This window comes from Crocuta crocuta, unplaced genomic scaffold (genome assembly GCF_008692635.1).
Source record: "Crocuta crocuta isolate KB4526 unplaced genomic scaffold, BGI_CrCroc_1.0 scaffold128, whole genome shotgun sequence".
NCBI classification, from domain to species: Eukaryota; Metazoa; Chordata; class Mammalia; order Carnivora; family Hyaenidae; genus Crocuta; species Crocuta crocuta.
Window position 1 is genome coordinate 2912622 of NW_027532232.1, and position 18993 is coordinate 2931614.

Below are 18993 nucleotides of genomic sequence, written 5' to 3' on the forward strand. Positions count from 1 at the left end.
TCCTGGGAAATACCAGCACTTGTAGGCATGTTTGGGGTCTACAAAATGAAGAAGAACAGAATTTATGGCAGAAAAAAAATCAAATATTTCATTTGAAGAAATAAAAAGATTACCAACTATAGTAGCATAACATCTTCAGACACTGGATCATGTGCATAAAAACATAAGAATAGAAGAGCTCATAACATCATTGAGTTTTTTTTTTTGAAATCTTTCTAGGTTAGTGATAACTTCATAGGAAATACATGTTGGAGAATTTTTGTTAACGTTTCTTCTGATATGTTTATGAGAACCAGTAGAGGGAGCTTTTAACCATGAGTTTAGATTCTATTAAGAAAAGAATCAATCAAATAAAATGTGATGAAAGGTGAAACAGTCCTAAATATGAGGTTTATACAAAACTGTAAGGAATCCATAAAGATCTTTATTTCTGGCAGGTTGACTTTAGAAATCAAGTGCAAGGTGTTTTTGGCTGCTCACCATATATCCATTGCTGTGCTGTTAGGATTGCCCCAGGTACCTAGACATGGCCAGCTTATATCTTACTTGAGAAGAGTTTTTGGCGTTTAAGAAACACATAGTGGGTTAATGCATTTTATGGACAATAGAATATTACCAGTACTTGTGGCAGAAGAGATAAGCCAAGAGTTAGAAAAGCCAGATAACAAAGAGTATTAGCTGGTTCCATAAGAACAAAGGATATGAATCCAAGGTGAGAAGCCTGGTGATTCTTTTCAATGGAGAAAACATTGGGAGCAAAATCTCTGATGTTGGAATGAACTTGGAGGGAGTGAAATCACACATGGATAGCCAAAGTACAGAGTTAATTTGAGAAATACAGGAACAGACTTGAAAGTCATGGCAGACTGTGAATACAGGGAAGCAGTGCATGCAGCAGGTGGTGGGAAACAAGAGAGCTCTCTAATGGGGTAACCCGAGGAATGGGGAGGGTGCGGGTGTGGGCGCGAGAAGACAGATTTGGAGGACAGTCAGGAAGTGGAAGAGATTGGAAGGAAGACACCCAACAGTAGGCAGTAGCGATAATCCAGGCGGCAAGTGATTAATTTAGCTCAAAGTGTTGGCCTGTTTTGCAAACCATATAATAAACTTTTTACAAACCGCCATTACAGAGTGCAGTGATAATGGTAACAATAATAATTATGTGCTTTCACTCTCTTCTTCTTTTAGACTGCATTAAAAAAATTTTTTTCAGCTAGTTTTGGCAGCGCTCCAGGGAGCCAGTTTGTGGAATTTTCTTCCATCTGCCTTTACTTTCATGGTTTACTGACTGCTTAGTTTGCAGTTCTTTTTATTTATCTATTTCTCCGTAACATAAATAAATAATATTTATTTCTCCAAAGTAACAACCAGATATGAAGAGAGATGTCCAGGATTAGCTCCCATCATATCTAAATAGTCTCCTTTAGAAGGACTTCTCTTCAGTTCACGGCCAGCACAGACACCCTTAGTCTTCCGGACTGGTGGAGAAAAGACAATGTTAAACCCATCATGGGGATGATGGAGATGACTAATGGGATGTAGTCAGAGTTAAAAAGATAATTTGGGGTCTTCATTGCCAGACCAAAGGGCAGTAATGAGCCACTGCAATGGTTTTTTTTTTTTTAATTTTTTAATGTTTTGTTTATTTGTGAGAGAGAGAGAGAGAGAGAGAGAGAGAGAGAGCGTGAGCGAGCGAGCAGGGGAGAGTCAGAGAGAAAGGGAGACACAGAATCTGAAACAGGCTCCAGGCTCTGAGCTAGTTGTCAGCACAGAGCCCGATGAGGGGCTCGAACCCACGAACTGTGAGATCATGACCTGAGCTGAAGTCAGGCGCTTAACCAACTGAGCCACCCAGGCGCCCCTGAGCCACTGCATTGTTTTAAGCAGAAGATGACTCTGTCATGTGAGCACTGGGTGGACCTGACTTTAAGACAGTCTTGAGAGGGGAAGGCTGGCAAAGAGAGGGAAATCCGAAAGCTACACGTGTGAATTGATCTCAGAAGGAATGAAGAAGAGGAGCTAAGAGGTCATGAGAAAACAGTAAAAACCAGTGATTTAATAGGTGTGAAGAATGAAGGAAAAAGTATGAAAGATGACTGATATGTGCAGTTTAAGTGATTGGCACCATAATGAAAATACTCAGGAAGAGGACCAGCACTTAGTCGAAAATTGTGAATTTGATTTGGGCACGTTGATTTGAAGTACTAGCAGGAGAAATCGGCAAATGTACAGAGATCTGAAAGACATTAATATTCTCATAATGTGATGGTCTAGATCTCATAAAGGAGACTGATAGTCTTCTTTTTTTAAATTCTCAAGTCTATTTTTGAGAGAGAGAGAGACGGCATGAGCAGGGGAGGGGCAGAGAGAGAGAGAGTGAGAGAGACAGTATCCCAAACCGGCTCCACACAGAGCACAGAGCCCAACACGGGACTCGAACCCATGAAACCACGAGATCATGACCCGAGCTGAAATCAAGAATCGGACGCCTAACCAACTGAGCCACCCAGGTGCCCCAAGGAGACTAACATTCTGAGATTGACTAGCTTTCAAGTTTCTAAAATACAGAAGTCACTAGAAATTAGATAATTTTGGTGAGAGAGGAAACATGTGGCTGAAAATAGTGACACTTTGTTTTTTCAAGCATCTGCATTGAAACTCTGATAGGTTTTTCTTGATACTTCTTTTTTGTAATCCAAAATCCAGAATTAACTTTGGTACATCAGTCAATATGCTATCAACTCTGACATAGTGGAATTGATTAGGAAAGAACAATGCTCATGAATTAGAATTAAAATTTCCCCCTTCTTATTATGGGGAACGAACGCATGTCCGTGTCCAGAGGGGATACCGATGAGTTTATATGACAAGAGACTTGACAAGATGGCTCATTTGTCTCCTTTAAAATTGAACCATCAGTGGGCCTAATTGGCAGAAGTTACAGATGCCCTTTTTTTTTTTTTTCTGCGCTTGACACCATGGCCTATTTCGCCAGGGACATTTGTTGTCCCTAGAATTTATTTACAAAGACATCTTACTACTCTCTGACAACTAGATCAAGTTATATGCTGTAATTTTTTTTGTATTTAGCTAAAACAGCTCAGTCATTCTAGAAGAGCATTTTGGAGACTCCATTATCATGCGCTGTTTTTTCTCTGTACTCCTGCCTACGCAGTGATATTTTATCACGTGTGTTAAGTGTTTGTCTTAAAATCACAAACATCCATGGCACAAGCCTCTGGATAAAAATACATGAATAAGATTGCAGTATGACAATACATGACCTTCAATTAACACTAATGAATGGTGTACATATAGTAGACTAATATATATAATATTAGTATATATATGTGTGTGTGTGTGTGTGTGTGTGTGTGTGTGTGTGTGTGTATATGAGAATGTTTGTTTATTTTTGAGAGAGAGACTGAGCACAAGAGGGGTCGGGGCAGAGAGAGAGGGAGAGACAGAATCCGAAGCAGACTCCAGGCTCTGAACTGTCAGCACAGAGCCTGANGAATATATATGTGTGTGTGTGTGTGTGTGTGTGTGTGTGTGTGTGTGTGTATATGAGAATGTTTGTTTATTTTTGAGAGAGAGACTGAGCACAAGAGGGGTCGGGGCAGAGAGAGAGGGAGAGACAGAATCCGAAGCAGACTCCAGGCTCTGAACTGTCAGCACAGAGCCTGATGTAGGGCTCGAATTCATGACCAAGGAGATCATGACCTGAGCTGAAGTCAGATGCTTAACCGACCTAGCCACCGAGGTGCCCCTAGACTTGATATTTTTAAGCACCAGACCATAAGTGATTTTAAGTACTAGAAGGAGAAATCAGCAAATGTACAAATATTTGAAAGACATTATTAATATTGCAAGAAAGCCAAGTCCCAAATCATGACAGAAACAAACTGTCTGGCAAACACAACTTTGGCGCTAACTTGTATGAGTAATTGTAAATGATTTTTACTTACATTTGCAAGAATTCAGGAAGAGTTTTCTTCTTTAAATTAAAACTCACCTTAATCAAAAATGTACTTAATCTTCAATGCCATTTTAACAAGATGGTTGACAGCTTGGGTATATATCAAATGCTTAAACTTACAGATGAGATATATATTAAATATTAGCAACAAAGTAAGCCTTATTTAAAGAGATACTTTCCAGGACTTCCATTTTCATGCTGATTTTTTTCTCATTATTAAAAGTTAGAAAGATCAGAAACTGATTTTGGCTTACCCACTTTTTCCATTTAATTAGCAAGTATTTACCAGACAATTTACCAGACAATTACTATGTACTAATTACTAGTAGTTGTAGTTACTATGTACTTAGCCCTGTGTGGCAGATTTTATGTTGCCAAAATTTCAAGGAGCAAATTACTTTACTCAGTGTCCCTTCATTCTCTGAAAATGGGAGTTTGTGAGGACCTTTCCCCAGGTGTTTTCATGTAGTTTATTAAGACCTCTGATCTTAGAACTAAACTTTTTTCTTACCAAATGCAGGGGGACTCATGGCTCTTTTAAAAAAGATTTTATGGTGGTGCCATGTTTTCAGGGGAGCCCAGTGATGTGATTGAATACCTCAGAAAAATGGTAGATTATCTATCAAGTGGCCTTTCTACTAGTGTGGTTTTGCACATGGAAAATTCTCCCTAAGAAGATAGCTTCAGTTAAGAGGTTTGAAGACCCCCTTACCTTCAGAAGTGAGGGCTGAGAACAGTGGGAAGACTTTGTCTTTTGTAGCTAGAATACTTGCATTTTATTTTATTTTATTTTATTTTTTTAAATATTTTTATTTATTTCTAGGAGAGAGAGAGACAGCATGAGCAGGGGAGGGTCAGAGAGAGAGGGAGATACAGACTCAGAAACAGGCTCCAGGCTCTGAGCTGGCAGTCAGCACAGAGCCCGACGCGGGGCTCGAACCCACGAACCGCGAGATCATGACCTAAGCGAAAGTCGGACGCTTAACCGACTAAGCCACCCAGGCGCCCCAAGAATACTTGCATTTTATAAAACAAATGGGAGTGACTTGCTTTTCTGTTTGTTTATTTGTTTATGATAATCAAGGTATGAGACTTCCTATTTCAGAACAAATTTGGAATGTCAAGTTTGCTTACTAAAGGGCATTGTAAATCATTTGAGTATCTTAGAATAACTGTTTGCAGAGCATAGAGACATTAATGGAAACATCTCATCATATTCTTAACAAAGCAACTAATATATCACTAAATTGTGTACCGAATATCAAGTATCAAGGGTCAAATCAATTCCAGAATTTTCACCTTATTTAGAAACGTCCGTTGCTAGGTACCCAGAGTTAGTTCTTGTGCAGGGCATTATTCCCAGAGCTTTTAATTTATTATCTCATTTTATCCTCACAATAACACTGTAAGGTTAGTATCATTGTATGTTCCAGAGAAGGAAACTAAGGCAATGGAAGGTTAAGTGACCTGCCTAGGGATACAAACCAGTTAACTGATTGAACCAAGATTTAAATCAAGGCAGCACAAGATAGAAACTTTGCCTTCTTGAAAGTCCATTGAGAGCAGCATTCGCCATTGGTAAATAAGGTTTCCCTTTGCAAAAGAGAAAACAGAGCTTTTATGCAGCCTGTGAATTCTGTCACCCACCAAATAGGAAAGGATGCATGGATCTTGGAAAAGACTCGTTAATCAAACAGATGTGGTTTCAATAATTATGAAATCTCTTCATTAAGCACTGGCAGTAAGTCATTACAATATCTTCTCCAGCCTTTTGGCTATGATCAACTGTAGAACATCTTCTCATTAGGGTAATGGAGTTCAATAAAAGAGTGTTTCATCATTCTCCATAAGGGAGCAGAGTGGAACTTTTTGTTAACGATAATCATTTAGTGATTCGTTTTATCTTTTTCAGATCTTGTTAATCCATTATTGTACAAGGTTAATTCTTCATGCATTTAGGTTTTGATCTTGACAAAATGCATTGGTCATAAAAGTTAACTTTGTAAAAGAAATCAGGACAGTTTAAATTAATGTTGGGAACATAATGAGTAGAAATGAGAAAAGTATTTTGTTTTAATTTGCTAGCCCAGAGAATTATTAATTAAAGCATGGTGTATATATTCTAAATTAAGTTGTTTGGGGAATTTTTGACATATGTTATTTTTTTCAATGATTTTCCTGACAGACCAGATCAGAAGAATATTAAAATTATCTGAGTTTTATATGAATTAACAATGATATAATCTATTACTATGCTCCCTCCTTAGTATCACATGATTATCTCTATAATTGTATATCAAAGTCATCAGAATAATAGATCTGTCAAAAGTTACAAAATGTATGAATGGCCCCCTTTGAATTTTTGCACACCCAAAGTTAACAATAATTACTGTGTATATCTCCACTCACGATTGCCCCTTATGAAAATATTTACTTTATGAAATTTTACCTACAGATAATTACAGTGAACTTACAATCTCCTGATTATTCCCACTTACCATTAGAGCAAAAGCACTTTCCAATTATATCTTTATAATCAAAATTTTAATGGCACTAATATTTCATTGAGAAAATGCTGTTATGTTACTTAGCTATATGCTTATGCTTGATAGATGTATCATTTAAAATACATTTTCCTGTTATAAATAACCAAGCAACAAAAGATTTCTTGTATGACCTTCACCCCCATACTTAGGATTATTTATGTAGAAAATAATCTTGTAATCCCCAGAAGTAGATTTATTGAATCAAAGAGAATTAATATGTCTGAAGCTCTTGAGATAGAGTCCCTGAATATGTAGGGAACATGTTTGATCTATCTGTGAAACCTTGGGACTGGCATAGTACCTAGCGTGCTCGTTTTAAAGGTGTCAAAACTTTTGAAAGGGTGTATATATACGTAGCTCCTTTATCTCCATGACTAATAATGATCATTTGTACTTGAATAGGTTTTCATAGTTTCCATGAACTTTCACATTATGTTATCTGACTTGAAACCTACAACATACTTTCAAGAGGCTCAAGGAAGGTGGTTGAATGATCATCATTTTTCAGAGGGGAAAAAGTGAGCCCCTTAAAGATTAAGGTCATTGTCCAAATCTTAGCCTAACTTGAACTAGTGATAATTTCCTTACATCCCATTTCTTCACATAGGTGCTTCACTTAAGAAAGGATTTGAAATCAGTTGATTGTCGTTTTCTTTTCCTTTCAGTGAATAGTTGTTTTTATTCTTTGGCGGAAAAACTTGTACTTCCAGGAAATATTTTTGTCTTTTTTATGATGTCTAGTGCATATCACTCCTTAATCATCACCATGCAATTTTCCCCAATGCTTCATGCACAAATAATATTAACATATTTTAAAGACTTATTTTCTATTTTAAAACAGCAATGAAAGGCAAAGGCCAAAATAACTTATTGAACTTATTTGTGTTACTTACGTATTTGAATTTATCAATTGAGAGAATTTTTAATTCTTTAGTTTTTTCCTTTTAAGTAATTTATAGAAGACAAGCATTATAAAATCATTCCCTTGAATGAGAATCTCATAAATCTACCCATAGAGTTTCGACATATGGTTTAAGATAAATACTGACATTTCCTAGTTTTATACATGTAAGGAGTTGACTTAACTTTTGTGGAACTGTTTGTTTTTTAAACTATAGAATTATTTTTTATAACATCTATCCAATATGAGTATTAATGATACAGTGCATGAAGTGCCTGTCATAGAGTTGAATGAACACAACATGTAAACTCTTAGTTTTATTCCTTCCCTCTTGCTTTCTTCTTTTTTCTTACCTTCTTTAATCAGGAAATTATCATCCCAATTTTAGAGATGAGATTATTTAGGTCTAAAGAATGAAGTAGTTTGTCCAAGTTTGTACACCTTTTAGGTGTCATTGCTGGATTTCAAAGCCAGTTTTGTCTACTTCAAACCTTAGCTTTTCTCACTGAACAGAAAGGCAATTCAATGATGATAGGAAAAGTTGTAAGTCCACTAATTATAATTATTCTAAAGAATATTTTTTTCTATCCTCTATCACCATCTACTTGCCACTAGTTTGGATTGCAAAATGTGCCAAAGATTGTAACTCAATACAGTGAAAGCATTTACAGTATAATGGAAACATTTTGATGGAGCTGTTCAACAATGAGTCCTTTAGCAAATAAACTTTTTGATCAAGTGAAGGTTAAATGGCTATCAGGAAGGCTGGCGAATTTCTATTCGAGATGGGAGGTGAACTCAAGGATTCTTAAGACATAAACAGTTGGTGAATTTCTTAGTTCTTAAATGGATCTGCCTCTGGGTTATGTAGTCTTTATATTATATGATTAGCAGCCTACAGTTCAGCTTTTTGACTACAAATAAGCTGTAGTTTTCTTCAAAGCTGTTGAATGTCCTTTAACTTTTAAGATGTTCCCTTACTAAAGATATTTATGTATTTAGGTATTATGAAAGGTTCCTTTCTTTCTCTTTCATCTATTCATATAAAATATATACATATGTATATATGCATTATTTATAGGTACATCTACACACTTATGTATTCTTTATGCATACATATGCATATATACATATATGTGTTTTTGTGTATCTTTATTAAGCCTAACAACAATCCTACAAAGTAGATGCTTTTATTACCTACACGTTACTGGTGAATATAAAGAAGCTTACAGGGGTTCAACAAATTATCAAGAATATATAGCTGGCAAGTGGCAAAAGTGTATGGTTGATACAAAAGCTTTTATTCTCTTTTTAAAGGTTATTTGTTTATTTTGTGAAAGAGTGTGTGTGTGTGTGTGTGTGTGTGTGTGTGAGCAGGGGAGGAATAGAGAATCTCTTGTAGGCTCCATGCTTACAGCACAAGCTTGACCTGGAGCTCTCTCTCACCAACGTGAGATCATGACCTTAGCGGAAACAAGAATTGGATGTTTAACCAACTGAGCCACCCAGGTTCCCAACAAACACCTTTATTCTTAACAATTAGATTACCCTATGCTAATTTAAAGTTGAATATAGGTCTTGATTTCTTATCATTGGATTCAGTGATATTCAGCATCTTCTATAATATAGACCAAACAAAACAAAGTCTGTCTATACTAAAAAGCAAAAAATGGCTACCCATAAAGTTTAACTATTTTAACTTTTTGTCTTTCCTATTAGCTGAAATAGTTTAGAAAAGATATGATTAAGGCCTAAATAAAGGAGGCTATAAAGAAAGACTCGAATAAAAGATTGAAATTAGGTGCTAACTTAGAATATTTCAGTATTCATTGAACTTGGTAAATATTTAGATGTAGACTATAAACTTCAAACATTACCAGTTACCTTGACATATTTCCAAAGATAGTGATCTGGTTTGGAATGATGAAAGATAGTTTCCTGGTGTTTGAAGATGAACCATGAGTGTCCTTTTACATTTTCTCAAATAGACTCCCAAGTCTGTAAGGCCCTGGAGCGTGCAAATGGCCATCAGTTTCATCAGTTAAGACCAAAGTATATTTAGTACTGTAGGGTGAATCTTCTCTCTGTCAAGATCTGAATGATCAAATCTTGCTCCGAGAAACCTGTATTCTATCAGTGTTAATTAATATTCTGACCCCCAACCATTTTTCTCCTTATTATGTGGCCTTGGTGCAGATTCTATTTTGTCCTCATATTTGAAATTTAAAACATCTGCTTCCTCTCTGCTTCCATCCCATCTGACTTTCCTCCCTTAGAATTAGAGATTGAATTATTTGGAATGTCTTGATATTCTCTTCTCTCTGCCGTTAGATTTTCATCTGTTCATCTTGCACTTGTTGCTTGTAATCTTGACTTTGATCTCTCCATTTCTTTTTCCCACCTTCAGGGAAGAGAGACAACCTTAACTCATTAGTTTGGTCCAAAGCTTAAATGTTCAGCCCTTGCCATTAGTCATGGCCATACAAGTGGTCAGTCCTTCAATAAGGATCCAGCTCTATATGATGGCCCTCGTGAATGGATTATTATTGTCTATCTAGCAACATGTGTTGAAGGAGGGTTTTTTTGTTGTTTTGTTTTGTTTTTACCAGCCATAAAATTCCACAGTCTTTAGAATGACCTAGTAATGTCTCATTGAAATATTACATAATTTTTTCTGCTGACTATAGGGAGATGCTCAGGCAGAACTTTATGTAGTGCTTGTATCTTTTCTGTTATTGCCTTATGAGACTCACTTAACTATAGAGCATATTAAGCATATTACTTGAGAACTTAAGAAACAGAGCTTTGTTATGTTTTCCACAAAATCCTTTATTCATGTAGTGGTTAATTGCTTAGTCTAGCTTCCTGAGCTAATAGAAATAAGCAGGGAAATGATTAAGTGCTTTGCCTCATTCATTCCATTTTATTTTCAAAAGAACATGTTTTCTAATAAGATATGACAATTAAACTTTTATATGTGTTTTCTTGGAAGTAAGTCCAGCCATATTTTATAATAATAAAATGGTGTTTGGATTAGCAATGTAGTCCTGTCTCAAGGAATGTTAATAGCATAGGAAAAATTAATTTTGTTGCCCATACCTATTAATAAATTTAAAAATGAGCAATCTGGAGACCTTTTTAAATATTGATATGTGCTAATTAATGAAAACATTTTTACCTTTTTCCAGCCTAATTATACTTACGTGAGAATAACATATAATTACATATTACTGTAAAGAGCACATTATAATTTGTGTACATATCATTGGAATATTGTAATGATACATGTTAAATTAGAGGGGGGATTAAACACACATGCATGCACACTGACTTTGAGTCAGCACCTTTCTGGGTCTCTGCTTCTTCAAAGTACATGTCTTGAGTACCCTCCTGCCCTCCAGGTATAACATGGGTATAGGTTTATGTTTCTAGATTTGTAAAGAGGCTGCTAAATTTTTAATTTGACCGGACTCTCCAATTTTCCTCATTTGATATTCCCAGTTAACCATGAACTAGTCTGTGATTCTTGGTTACATTTAGATGTTAAAAGGTTGAATCTAGAAGACAATTGCAGAGGGAATGAAAAGTCAGTGAGTTTCATTGGATTTGTCCCTTTATAGCCAGAGGTGAATGCAGAGCTCATAGAGTCTATCTTTCATGTATGCAAGTTGGGTAAAAATTCTTTGACCAAAGTTTATCAGATGCCTTTGTGCTGATCACACAGATCTGTGTAAATTCTGCTGTTATTTACTCAAAGTTGGGGGCATTGTGAGGTGAAACAAGACCCTAAAGACGTGATTTGTCTAGCTGTTTAAAAAGAAAGAAACAATATCAATAGAGACAGTAGAAGTTATGTGGGAAAGGAACAGTTATTGTAGCTTAAGTAACTTGGCTCAGTTATGAATAGTACTTATATAGTCATAACGATACAAATATTGAATGGTGATCTAATGGGAAGTTTGATGTAACTACATTGGTAAGGGATAGGGGCGGGGGCGCAAAGGAGATGCCTATGCATGGTGGGATGAAGTGATAAAATGGAAACCTTCATCTTTCATAGCGGGAAGTCCATAGACACTTAAGACTGAAAAATTGGGAAATAACATCATAAACATTTTATTTGATGAAAGAGTGGTAAATTCTAAAAGAAGCAGCTGAAACAAGATGAAAATTATTGCCTAGGGACCCAGGGGTATGTATCTATGAACCTGTGATTAAAACATAGGGGCACCTGAGTGGCTCAGTCTGTTGAGCATTTGACTTCGGCTCAGTTCATGATCTCATGGTTCGTGGGTTCGAGCCCTGCATCGGGGCTGTATGCTGACAGCCAGCTCAGAGCCTCGAGGCTGCTTTGGATTCTGTGTCTCCCTCTCTCTCTGACCCTCCTCTGTTCACGCTGCCCCCCCATCCCCGTTAGAATTGAATAAAACATTAATAAAACATAAAATAAGATAAATTCTCCCAAAAAAGGACATGTTATAAAATTTCTTCTTGTATCTTTTATTTTCTAAACATTTCCAGGAGTACATATTGATACATTCTTCTTTACAGCAAATCATAATTCATGAATAAAAACAATGGATCCGATGAAGCCTCCTTGGATTTCACTTGTTTGCCATTTATTTTAGAAACACTATTACTCTTTGATGTTACTATAAAATTTTACATTCCATATAGTTTAAAACATTATAAGAATGGTCAGTATGTGGATTCTGTTTCATGATTTCCATGCTGACGTACTTAGGTTGCATAGTAGAATTTAGGCATCCTTGTTTGGAAGTTCATGAACCAGAAGATACTGACATGCTAAGCTGGTAAGAGAATTATCACACAGCTATCACAATGATATGACTTTCAACATTCTAGACTCAACTACATACAATTCATACCAAAAAAAAAAAAAAAGCACATAGAAAACATGTAGAATTTTCTCTCTTGGATATTACAGAAGCAACATAGGATCCTTAGAGGATATACAAGTAGAAATTGATCTCTTTCTAAATGTTTTCAGGGAATATTATCTTGATATTCAAACCAGTTTCATCCACATCTATCATTAAGTTTCCATCTTTTAGAACATTTATCTGCCAGCCCTTCTGAATTTTTCTCGTCATCAGTTTCCCATCTGATTAGAATTTAGAGTTATCTATGATACTGAGAAGTTGTGTGAGGGGTGGGTAGACATAGGGTAAAATTCCATGTAGATTCAAATGTTTTGAAACTTTCTGAAAATCCTTTAAAGATCTTTAAAATACAATATAAGCTTAATAATTTATTTCTGGATATTTATGTGAGAAAAATGCCAGCTATGCCTATGTCCACTCCTAAATTTTATGGACATTTAGATTTTATGTGCAGGCAGATCTAGTCCAAGGCAAGCAGTAGTGTAATAATATTGCCTTTCCTCCTTCTAACCAATAGGCTGATTTTATTATTCCTGAAGTTTAACGTCTCATATTTTCATCTTCTCTTTTGCCACTTTCTCCCCACCACCCATGAAAACTTGGATCCTGAGAAACATTCTTTTTCAGGACATTGCTCTTTCTCCATAAACATTTTAATTTTATGAGGTATCAGTTTCCTACAGAAAATGGATAAAACTCTGAGACAAATAGATGTGTTAACATGTAGAGTTAAGCTTACAGAAAACAATAAAATAAGAATGCAAGGTAAAACATTTTCCCCTCCAAGAAAAAAACCGGATGTCACTTAAATGCATTTTGATTTATCCCTCATTGCAATTTTTGCTATCCTTAGAAAAAGGAATGAAAATGTGTGTCATCTAACTACCATTTAACCTGCAGACACCCTATTCCAGCTTTTATCCAATGAGAAAGAAAATTAAATAATGTAAGTTGTTAGTTTCTTTTTTACTGAATCTAGCCACAATAGTTATGCTGACCTTGACCAAGATAGCTCTGCGTGATAGTTCTGTTACTGTGCCATAGAGTAAAACTATCTCTGCAGGTCTCTTCAGAATTCTTGGGTAAAAGAGTAGAGCCGGTGTAGGCAGGGGTTAGCAAAAAGAGGCTATTTATTCTACCCCTGTAGTTTTGGACAGAAAGAAATACTTTTTAGGTGATCTGTTTCTAAGGAGTGCAACTTCCAGAAAGCCACACACTATATTCTCAAAATTATTTTTTCTTTTCCTCAGTCAAAATGTACTCTAATCATCTCAAAGTAAAGGGTTACTCTCAGCAGCAACAAAAGGCTGCACCTCACATTAAGTTTGCTTTTACTTCAGGAGAAAGCCTAATTCATATTTCTCAGAGATCCAGTTACCTCCCCAATATGTGGATTATATACCCAATTTATAGAAAGAGTAAACCCCAGAATACAATGCTCTGTAGTATTTCGGGGATGGTGTTCTCCTACAAGGTGAGTGAACTCAGCATTTCTAGGGTTTGTGCGGGCTGAATGTGTACTTGGAGTTTGTGTCTGTAAACAACACAAGCTCCCGTCCTAAGAGAGGAATAAACAGACATGTTTAATCAGTCAACAAACATATGTCTGCCCTTGGTGTTTGTCAGTGATTTTTCTGAGCATAAACACTCAGAGATGGATGAGACACAGTGGAGAATGTCTGCAATCTACACGAAATTATATTCTGAACAAGGGCCGCCTGTAAAGTGTATGTGTGAATATATGTGCTCTTTTAAATCCAGGAAAAATATTTTCCACATGACCAATTGGGCCACTGAAAAATAAATTGTTATTGGTGTACGGTGGCATTTGAAAATATTAGAAAACTCAAATCAGAAAGGGAACATTGCCCTGCCATGAATACATGATGTTCATACTTTTCTGCAAATTGCTGTCTCACCTCCAGGGTAACTTGTCAAGTGCATTTTCATATTATATTTCAAATAACACTAACCAATAAGTGGAGCTTAGAAAAATGTATAAACGTGCATATGCTTACATTCTGAACAATAAGAAATATGGAATGTCAAGCAGTGAACTAATAGCAAACACATAATTCAAATCTTTTTAGGTTAGCTTGTGACACGGAGTCAGAAAGTGTGTCAAGGAAATATAACAGTGTACAGAGCGAGTCTGTAAACTGATTTATTGAGGCATTCACACAATACAGTGGTGTTTTTAGGAGCCTCTGTTTTAGATATTCCTGCAGTTACTGCAGAAGAAATTCTGGTTCTGTGGGGTCTCTATTGCAGATAGGCTGCTTTGGGTCCATGACATTGGTTGATTTACCTTATGATGGTGCATTGCTTAAAACAGAATATATGTCATAAAGATAAACTAGATTATGAATATGGGGCACATGGGGAACTTGGTTGAGTGTGTGACTCTTGATTCCAGCTCAGGTCATGATCTTAAGGTGTAGGATTGAGCCCAGTGCTGGACTCAGCACTGAGTGTGGAGCCCACTTGAAATTCTCTCTTTCCCTCTGTTACTATGCACTCTCTCTCTCTCTCTTTCTCTCTCTCCAATAAAAAGAAATAAAATGATTGTGAATATGAATAGAGAGTAGACAGCTAGCTAGAGGAATTCATTAGACATCACTGGTGGATGTACACATTTTTCACATTAAACCTCAATTTGAAATTCTTGAATCAAAGTGGATTTTCTATGAAAAAAAAGTAGAAGGGATTATAGTGATCTAATCCATTGGTTTAGACATAGACATGCAAGAAATAATAAAATATTTTCAACTAAAATTTTTTTCAACCTAAAAAAACCCCACAACTAATTATTATTTTTTTTTAATTTAATCTTTATTTTTGAGAGAGATACAGAGAGAGTGCAAGCAGGGGAGGAAGAGAGAGAGGGAGACACAGAATCTGAAGCGGACTCTAGGCTCTGAGCTGTTAGCACAGAGCTCGACGTGGTGCTCGAACTCATGAACCACGAGTTCATGACCTGAGCAGAAGTCAGATGCTTAGCTGGTGCCCTTAATTGTTTATTTTTATATGCCTAATAATGCCTCATGTTTTAAGATGAACTCATGATAAGAGATCTGAAAAATATCCAATAGTTAACTCTAGTTTTGTTTATTAAATTATATTAGAAAGAAACTAATTCTTGCCATGACTTTTCAGCTTAAAAAAGCATTCTCTTTTATATCATTTCATGGAACTCTCCATTAACATAGTGATACGCTTAGCAGTGTAACCTTCTAGGCATTATTAGTTAATCTACCCCAATGCACTTTTGAACTATGTCACTGTTTCAGCATTTAATGCTGTATGGTAGGTACCTGTTCAGACTCTAAAATCCCATCCAGCAAGAGATATTTATTACTTGTACCACTCCCCCACCTCCCAAACTTCGTGGCTAAAATACACCCTACCCACTGAGGCTCAGTAAGACTTTATTAACTTTGATTTCATGACTATTATGCCAAAGCTCACACTGAAGTTATAAGCTGTTAAGAGAAACATCCAAGACAATGTAACACTGAGAAGCCGACCATGATGCAATTCTAGACAGAGTAACTGAATCCTAAGTCTGTGCTTCTACCCTCCATCTTTCCCTACTTTTAGCATATTTGAATTATAGAGCTACAAAGTAAGGGACATTTTAATAAAGACAAATATTTTTAAGCATCACTAAACATTTGTTTTATACATAGTTGTTTACGTACACATATTGTATATTTACAAAACAAAATTTTAGTGCTAGCTTAAAAAATATTAATCGTACAGAACTGCTTCCTAAATAAAGGTCGCAGGGCATTGGCTTCTGGTCAATTCAAATCTAAGTGACAGTTGATGTACTCTCTGTATTACAATGCAGTTGAAAAAAGTAATCCTCGAATAAAATTCCTTTTGAGGCTATGTAATAAAACGTTCCTCGATATGAGCGTTTCAGTCAGAAATTCAGATTCCTTTGAATGTATATTTCCCATGAAAAAGAACATTGTGATGATAAAACCAGACAATGAGCCACATGTGCTGCGGAGATAGAAGTAAATGGATGTCAATTTCTTGGAAATCTGGGTATGTTCAAATGAGCAGAATCGGCAGTGTCCTGGGCTTTATTGACAAAGGAATGCTGTGCCATTATCTGTTACTTGTGACGATTCATTTGGATCACTAAGTACTCCCAGCCTGGAGACCGAGGTAAAGGAACAAAATAATACTCTTTCAGCGCTCTGCTGTAGATTTATATCAGCATTTATGATCTGTTTTATAATTTTCTTGACATTAATTTGATTTCTTTATGTGGTAATCTATATATAACATGTTTGGTAGCAAGGGACAGGGTGGCTTCTTAAAATTCTGCACCATTGTGAGCATCTTATGGCATTATAGAACCTGGTAATGTAGGCCAATACTCCTACTTCGAAGATGGGGAAACTGAGATTCAACAAGAATACAGGGTTTACTCAAGAGAGGTGGGGAAGGAACAGATCAGAACAGGGGTTTTCTAAATCACATTCAGAGGTTGGCATGTATAAAAATGTAGGTGTTTTGGAAAACAATGAGACTGTTTCCAAAAGACTGCAGCCAACTCTCTATCATGATGGTCATGAATATATATGTCTCATTAATATTTTTTCACTGCTCTGCCTGCATTATTTCAAAATGCAAACCCCACAACTTTCCCCATCCCTCGGTAGCTGCATGAACTTCCACAGTGCAGAATTGTGTGAATCGGGTTGCCTCCGTTGCCCATTTATTCCCCATGACATTGTTTTCTCAAGATGCATTTTCTTTTCCCATCTGGAATTCATTCTCTGGGAATGTCCCTCTCTAAGGGAGCTTAAAAACCAAACCGTGTTTATTTTCTGTAACTTTCCCTGCACTTCTTACTCTGTAATTTCTCTGCTCAGAAACCTTTAATTGTTCCCAATTCCCTTCTGTAGGAGATTGAAAATTATCTGCTTTGTTTTCAAGTCTCAACACACTGCTACTTTCAGTGCCTTTTTCTTCCCACTTCCTGAAACACACCTGGCTTATTAATCAGACGCAGTTTTTGTAACCTCTAATTAGTCTCTTCTGTTTTTGCTTGCTTATGGTCTCTCTTTCCTCTCTTTGGAGGGCAAAGGATTTCCTTCTGACTGTGAAAACTTCTTGAGATTGTAGAATTTTTCTTCTCCTGCCCACCGGGCTGTGCAAAGAATCACGGAGCAGGAGCTGTCTCAGGATTGGTTCTTAGCAGTATGGCTAAGTGTTGATCTCCCACTGTTCTGGTCCCTGCTTGCCTGCCAGCCTGTGGCTGCTGGCTTTTTGATCCTTACTTTCTGACCTGAATTTTCTTAGCTTGACTCTCTCCCATCCTTACCTATCTAAGACCAGAGTTCTGTTTCAGTCCCTGTCTGCTTATCTCAAAAACCTCCTGCCGGAGAGCTACTTCTACAGAAATAGCAATATTCCTCGCCATTCATTACTGGGGATGGTGGCAAAAAGGATCAGAGCAATCTTCTTTCGGACTTGCTTTCCATCTAAAGGGAGCATCCATCTACATGTATTTGAAAAGTTGTTTTGTTTCTATTTTCATTAAGTTTGGTGCGGGTTTTGCCATTTCATAGAAGCCTTCTGAAAAAAATTCTTTTATGTAGAATTTAAATGTTATCCAAAAATACATATCAAAGCAAGTAACTTCCCTTGGATTAGTATATATTCCTGGAAATCAGCATGATATGCTGTCACCTTTTAGATTTGCTCTGTTCCCAGGAGATTTCCCTTCAGGGAGACAGCTCTGAGGGGAGGGTCAGCAGTCACACAAAAAGTATTTCTTTCTTTTTAATTTTTTAAGTGTATTTATTTTTATAACTTTTTAAATGTTTATTTTTGAGAGAGGGAGTGTGTGTGTGCATGAACGCTGAATGAGAGAGAGAGAGGGAGACACACAATCTGAAGCAGGCTCCAGCAGGCACAAAGCCTGACACGGGGCTCAAACTCCTGAACTGCGAGATCATGACCTGAGCCAAAGTCAGATGCTTAACCTACTGAGCCACCCAGGTGCCCCATTGGGTTTATATTGAGGGACGGGGGGAGAGGGGAAGGGAGAGAGGGAGAGAATCCCAAGCAGGCTCCATGCTGTCAACACAGAGCCCAGTGCAGGGCTTGATCTCACAAACCATGAGGTCATGACCTGAGCTGAAATCAAGAGCGAGTACATAACTGACAGCCACCCTGTGCTTCCCCCACTCTTTTTGAAAATTATTTAATTCCCATCCCCTATTTCACCCGTTCTCCCCCTCAACATCCCCTCTGCTAACCATCAGTTTGTTCTTTAGGATTTCTTCCTAAAATGGGGAAATTTGCATGCACTTGACTCTTTCTCTCTCTCTCTCTTTTTTTTTTTTTTTCCAAATGCCTCTGCATTCGAAAGGAGAAGATTAAAATATTATAAGAAAAAGAGAGTGAGAAAAAGTTCCATCAGAATTTGGGTAGGGATGGTGCCCCGGGGTCTTCCTTTTCCAGTTTACCATTACGGTAACAGAGAACCAGTTATGGGCACTTGGGCGGCTCAGTCAGTTAAGCATCTGACTTCCACTCAGGTCATGATCTCAGGGTTCTGGGGTTGGAGCCCAGCACTCAGCTCTGAGCTTACAGTTTGGAGCCTGCTTAGGATTCTCTCTTTCTCTCTCTCCCTCC

General features: G+C 36.9%; 1 protein-coding gene across 1 annotated transcript in view; it reads left to right on the forward strand.

Moving 5' to 3' along the window:
• Positions 1–941: 941 nt before the first annotated feature.
• The window catches only part of CNTNAP2 (contactin associated protein 2), a 1422049-nt gene continuing 1403997 nt past the window's right edge, over positions 942–18993 (forward strand). The window contains exon 1 of the mRNA XM_077778041.1: positions 942–1027. Coding sequence (XP_077634167.1) covers positions 942–1027 — 86 coding nt within the window. The remainder of the gene's footprint in view (positions 1028–18993) is intronic.